Source organism: Pygoscelis adeliae, unplaced genomic scaffold (assembly GCF_000699105.1).
Source record: "Pygoscelis adeliae isolate BGI_AS28 unplaced genomic scaffold, ASM69910v1 Scaffold47, whole genome shotgun sequence".
Lineage (NCBI taxonomy): Eukaryota > Metazoa > Chordata > Aves > Sphenisciformes > Spheniscidae > Pygoscelis > Pygoscelis adeliae.
Window position 1 is genome coordinate 1,842,363 of NW_008825255.1, and position 6,675 is coordinate 1,849,037.

The 6,675-nt window shown below is 38.7% G+C and overlaps 1 protein-coding gene across 4 annotated transcripts in view; it reads right to left on the bottom strand.

The window, feature by feature from the left end:
• Positions 1–738: 738 nt before the first annotated feature.
• Positions 739–6,675, bottom strand: part of SLC1A3 (solute carrier family 1 (glial high affinity glutamate transporter), member 3) — a 67,737-nt gene continuing 61,800 nt past the window's right edge. For 3 of the 4 annotated variants that reach the window (XM_009329443.1, XM_009329444.1, XM_009329440.1), the window contains 3 exons: positions 4,199–4,393; positions 2,625–2,759; positions 739–1,385 (listed from right to left, as the gene is read on the bottom strand). In XM_009329443.1, coding sequence (XP_009327718.1) covers positions 1,181–1,385; positions 2,625–2,759; positions 4,199–4,393 — 535 coding nt within the window. In that variant the 3' untranslated portion in view covers positions 739–1,180. The remainder of the gene's footprint in view (positions 1,386–2,624; positions 2,760–4,198; positions 4,394–6,675) is intronic. The other variant, XM_009329442.1, reaches the window with a different exon arrangement.

A 6,675-nucleotide genomic window follows, 5' to 3' on the forward strand; every position in this document is an offset into this window, starting at 1 on the left:
TTATTTTTTCTTTTTGAGATGCTACTGATAAACACACAAGGATTTCGAATTTCACATTGAGATAGGGAGCCTTCTTCTCCAGATGGAAAAATTTGAATCCAGCTAACAGGTCTATAACTTATCAGTGGGATGATCAAGCATTTGGGAGGTTTCCAATCAGAAAACCTCCTGTTGGTCTCAGGGATTCAGATTTAGAATCCAGTCCCTTTAGGATCCGAGCATCTCACCCTTCTGCACCTTCTGCAGAAGGCTAGCACTGCCTTCTCTTCTTGTTATTGGTTATTAAGTAGATAATTGGCATACCCAGAGCATGCTGTGTTTTTTTTCCAAACAGAGATGAAGACACATTTTCTGTCCCAGCCTAGGGCCTTGCTCCTACAAACACTTACACACATAGATTGTTCAACTGGATTGTTGAAATTAAGGGGGCAAATCCAGATTGGAGGTACATGCATACATACATAAAAGTTTGCAAGTCAGTGGGAGCTGAGTAGGCTAAGTTTTTGTCAAGATCAGCTGAGGCTAATGCGGAAAACTGTGTCTAGCTAAAATAACTTTCTCAGAAGTATTTCAACTCAGCTGATAAAAGTGCTGATTTTGGGTATTTTTTCTTTATTTGTATATCTTCTCCCTTTTTATCCTTTCAATTAATGTCCTTCTTTTTATTGTCCTGCTAGTATTTAAACTGTAGTGAAAAAATCAGATAAAAAAGCAAAAATCCTGTTAGTTTACATAGCTGGATGCAGTTATCAAGTTAGAAGTATTGATTGTGTGTTTATAGATGTTAGGAATTTTGCAACAGGTATTTAAAAAAATAAAACCATTTTCAAGCTCTGTTACCTGTTTTTACTTTCCAGTTCATTAAAAAAAAAAGTTCACAGGACTGGATAACATATACACTGATTTTTGTTTTTATTTAATTGACAATCTCTCTTTTTTCATCCTCAGTTAGCACATGTCTAGCAGGACCAGTGTTGTTGCCTGTTAATTTTTTTTAAGTGGGAAGCCAACATATACCATGATCACTGCTAATTTGGAATATATTTTCATTAATTCTTTCCAGTGCTAGCATAAAGGGAGAAAACAAGGAATAAGTGAACTTGGTGAATTCAAGATATAAATGGCTGGAAAAAATGTGTGTTTTCCACACTTGTAGTGTTGGTCTCATGCTTTCTTTACCCTACATCTTGGTTTCACTATCTAATGGTTTCTCACTCTCATTTTCTTGTGAGATCAGTTGGTATGGTTTCTTCATTTCATTCTCCTCTATCACAGAATTACCCATTTCAGCATCCCTGTTCTTCAGCTCGTGCCGTGATAAATGTTCAACAATTCCTGCTCCAATGGAGTCTCCCAAGACATTGGTAGTGGTACGGAGACGATCCCTAAGGAGAAATAGTAAGTTAGCCTTGATTTCACCACTTGTTCAGGGAAGCATGCAGACTAGCTGTTAAAATGGCCTTTAAATAGCTTCTAGAAGATTCAGCTATTTTATGTATATTCATTTATCTGAACAGTTAATGCCATGATTTCTTCAACAGAAATTAACAAATATACTAGGATTTGGAGTCACAAAATGTGTTAATACTCTTGGCAACTTCACAGCAAGAAACAGCTGTGTGATGAGGATGACAAAGGGAGCGTATGGCAGGTGCTTCTCAGGGGCATTTCTATACTCTGGTGGTTTGGGTTTATAACCTCTGAACATGTAAGCCAATGAGAATCTACCTTGTTAGGGTCAGTAGTTTAGGGTGGAATTCTGCTGAAATAATTCAAATTAAACTACAACAATTCAGCCCTCTTAGAGGGCTATGCCCAGATGTAGGAGGCAGCTTGATGAGGAACAACTGGCACTGTTAATTCAATAAGCGTCCACCTACACAAGGCGGTGGGCATGTGGTTAGATAATCATTTGAAGACTTTATGTTCTGATAACAACACAAGCAACTTCTTGCAGGGATCACTTGAGAAGACTGAAGGGTAAAAGCCTCTGGAAACTATAACTAATAGGGGTTAGATGAAATAGAGGTCAGAGGAAACCTTCTGCCTTTGATTTAGTTCCTGGAGCTAAGGGATTTCCCCATATACCTACAGGTGTCAGTTAGTCTTCTACAGACAGAGGAATGGAAAAACTGAGGGGCAATACATTGTGGTGGCTGAATAAGAGAGTTAACACAACTGTTTTTCATTTCTGTGTCCATGGGGTAGACATGAACCTTTCCAAGATTAGTTAGCAGGGCTGCAATGAACTGGGTTGGGTCTGAACCAGCTCTGAGCCTGATTGATGGAAAGGTTTTCATTGCCATCCTACAAAAAATAGAAGACTAAAGCAATTCTTTGCTAATTTAATTACAGTGTGTCTGAAAGTTTTCTTAGTACCCTAAGGATCCAGGTTTCTAAGTAACCCTTTTGCATGCAAGAGGAACTATTAGGTAACACTCCTCACCATCTGCTCTAAGAAAATATATTAATTGCAAGAAATTATGATTCTTTTTAACACTTCTTTCCAACTGCCTTCCACAGCAAAAGTAGTACACCACTGATTGCAGTATTGCCAGAATGTCCCTGGCTATTGCACTTCTAAATATGGTCTAAGCCCTTAGTGACTCCATAAAAATACTTACAAGAACCAGTCCACTGCAATGATAAGAGTGATATCATCTGTAGGCAAACCTACTGATGTAAGCACAATGACCATGGTGACCAGTCCAGCTTGAGGAATGCCTGCAGCACCAATACTGGCAGCTGTAGCTGTGATGCTGTGCAAAGAGATGGCAAGAGCAATTAATTGACTTCCATAATAAACTCTGCTTATCATCTGGCAGACATTAAAACCAGATATGAAGCAAGAAGGCATTTGCTCAGTAGTAAATAAAAAGATGAGCCCAGTCCCTTATCTGAATACTGCATAGCTGCAGGGAAGTGTGGATCTTAATCCAAAATGTTTACACTAAACCTTTATCCAGAAACCTCGAAACATGATTTTGTTAAGTGGTAAATCCCCTACTAGATGCTAAGGGCCAGACAAAAACATTATAGCTACATGCCCCCACCCATTGAACAAACTCATTCCACAAGCTCAAACACGTTAAAAGAAAAGCTGAAGAGGTAATTTTGTCCTGGCAGATCTAATGCAAGAACTTTTATTGTCTGTCAATCTCACTATAACTTCATGCCAGGTGAAGTATCTGTCCTCCAGCAGTTGGCATTCTGCCATCAGAAAACAGAAAGCTGCCAGAAGCCTTGAATCATACAGTCTAGTAACTTGATAGAAATATGCTTGTTCACACCTGGTTTAGGAAGAATTTGTTTTGTCAGGTGGTTTGGCAGGGAGCAGCTCTAGTACTAATGAATGTGGAACTATTGCCTTGGAGTGTGAAGGCAGAGTTTTGCCTTCTGTTGATGAATATTGAATTAAGCTGGTGGGTTTTATGGACAGAAGCAGTTCTGCTTGAAAATCTTTTACATTGCCAGTTCACCATATCTGAACTTTCAGTGTTCCTGAGTGATAAATACTTGTCTCGCTGTCCTACAGTGTCCTTCTCTCCTCTTGCTGACATTTCTTTCTTCTGCACATGCAGCCATCACCCTTTTCTCTTAAGCTGTTTGAGTAACAGAATGAAATTAATGCAGATCAGTTATTACTTAGTGGGTTGTTTGCTGTTCTGTTTCAAACATGAAGGCTTGTGTGCTGGAAAACATACCTATCTCCTCCACCTCTATCAGCTGGTGTAATAAAAGGTATTACTGCTCCTTACACAGCTTGCTCTACTTGTATCCCGAGACCGTCAGGACTAGGAAAACACTACCTCTCCTAGCATTAGCACTGTGACACTTTTATGCTACTGCTTTGTACATGCATTATAAACAACCTGGTACTAATTGTAAGTCTATAGCTCCCAACAGCGACATGAATTCTTAAGAAAGAAAATTTAAAAGTCTGTTCTTGTTGACTCTACTAAGTGCAGTGATAGGTGTATCATGTTACAGTTTTTTAAAGGTTTACCTGATGGAGAATATGTGCTGGGGGGCCTTTTCTGTGCAAAAGATGTAAATCATTACAGTTAGTCAGCTACTTTAGCAGTTCTTGTTTTTAGCTCTAGATGCTTTTGTTTAATCCCACATAGAACAGCAAGAAGGAGTGATCACAAAGGTGCTTTTAGCTTTTATTAGATGTAGGTAATAATGGCTTCTGTACCTGATTGTGATAATCTGCCCAAAGTTCAGATCAAAGTTGTTAACCTGTGCAATGAAAATTGCAGCCAAAGCCTCATATAAAGCAGTTCCATCCATATTAATTGTAGCACCAACTGGGAGTACAAATCTTGTAACTCGTTTGTCCACTCCATTTATTTCTTCTAGACACTTAAATGTAACAGGTAGTGTTGCAGAACTGAAACAAACAAAAAAGAAGGTAATATATAAATTCTACAGAGAGGGAATGAAGACAGTGTCACGCATTATGATGACACATTATGAAGAGAGATTGTTCTAACTGTTTTCATTTTTATGTGATCTACCAGAATATTTTTTTTAAAAATGTGAAAGCTGAATTTAAACACTTCTAATGATGGAAGTTCTCCTAATGCTCTTTGAAAGTTTTTCCAATGGTTAATTAATGTCACTGTCTATGTAGTCCCTGGTCTGAATGTGTCTACCTTCAGTATTTTGTCATGATTCCTGCTTCTCATTTTTTATGTCATGGAGTTATGATTGAATCATCCCTAAGCATTGTTTTCCTGAAGTTTTACAAATTGAGCTATTCAAACATTCAGTAAACAGCATGTTTTTTCTTATTTATTTGCTGGCTACCCTGGTAAGGGCATTTTGATGGATGATTACATTACTTTACCACTTGTGGGTTAACACCAGTAGGCAGCTAAGCACCACACAGCCACTTGCTTACTCACCCCCACACCCTGAGTGGGGCAGGCAAAGAGGAAAGGAACAGTAAAAGCAAGAAAACACAGGGGTTGAAATAAGAAAAAAAGTTCAGTAAGTGAAGGATAAGTCGAAGAAGAGAGAAAAAAAACAAAACAAAACAAGTGATGCAAAGGCAATCACTCACCACCTCCCACAGGTAGACCAATGACCAGCCAGTTCCTGAGTAAAAGATAGCTAGCCTCCCTGAAATGCCCTCTTTTCCCTTTTTATTGCTGAGCGTGATGTTATATGGCATGCAATATCTCTTTGGTTAGTTCAGGTCATGTGCCTGGTTGTGTGCCCTCCCAACATATTCCTCACCCCTCAATCTACTCACTGCGGGGGCAGAGTGAGGAACAGAGAAGGCCTTGACACTGTGCAAATACTGTTCAACAATAGCTAGAACATCACTGTGTGATCAGTGTTGTTTTGGTCACAAATCTAAAACACGGCACCATACAAGCTGCTATGAAGAAAGTTAACTCTGTCCAGCCAGGCCCCATACACTTCTTAATCTTGTTCCCCTGCTGTTACATCCAAATATGATATAAATGATAATTTCATTTAAAGACCAACCCAACTGAACATTTTGGCTTCATATGCTACCGGAGTGCCCATTCAGCCCACATGATGCCAAGTTCCTTTTCAGAGACACTGCCTCAGAAGGATGGATAAGGTGGCCGTTTTATAATAGCTGCCTGGGCAGTTTGTTCTTAAAGATGTATCTCTACATCTGATCACACCAAAGTAAAGAGGTTTTTCAAGACCCAGCAATTCAGATTGCTCTACCTCAGTGACCTCTTCATTGCTAACTACTTAACAGACTTTCATGTCTTTGAAAACTTTACCAATATTGATAAAATGAAATACTGATAAAATGTAAAGAAGGGCTGTGGAAGATTGTGCTAGAAAATCTCTGATGACAGTCAACTTACAGCTGAATTTTAAACAGTTTTCAAATCCACTCGCAGTGTAGTATGCTCTCTTGCATCAATCCAGGTTCTCACTCAGAATCTTGAGCAGTGCCAAGTGGAATGTCTTACAGAAGCTGGAACATATCCTCTTAACACTATTACTGTTACCCACCAAAGTTATAGTTTAATTTTATTTTCTCTTAAACTATATTGGCTGGCATTAATTTTATTATCTTCTTTTAAAAATTGTTATTAATTGAATTCCCTTTTAGGCATTCAACAAATTTGCAAGGATTGACATCCAAATGTCAAATGTGAAATTAGTAATTGTCCCTCTCTACCCATTAATGTACTGTCATAATTTCTTTAAGTCTTCCAGAGCTTTTTCAGTTACACAAAACTTAATCAGATTCTGCATTAATGGTCACAATAGCTTCTCATCAAGATCTTCAGGATAATCCCGAACACCAGGGACTTGAATCTGGTAATACAGAATGTCTGACTTAAAACATCTGTCTTTAGGAGACACTTTTAAAATCTATTAAAATGAAATATGTTTTATCATAGAATCATAGAATCATAGAATCATTAAGGTTGGAAGAGACCTCCAAGATCATCGAGTCCAACCGTCAGCCCAACACCACCATGCCCACTAAACCATGTCCCTAAGCACCTCATCTACCCGTCTTTTAAATACTTCCAGGGATGGTGACTCAGCCTGTTCCAATGTTTAACTACTCTTTCAGTAAAGAAATTTTTCCTCACGTCCAATCTAAACCTCCCCTGGCGCAACTTGAGGCCATTCCCTCTCGTCCTATCGCCAGTTACTTGGGAGAAG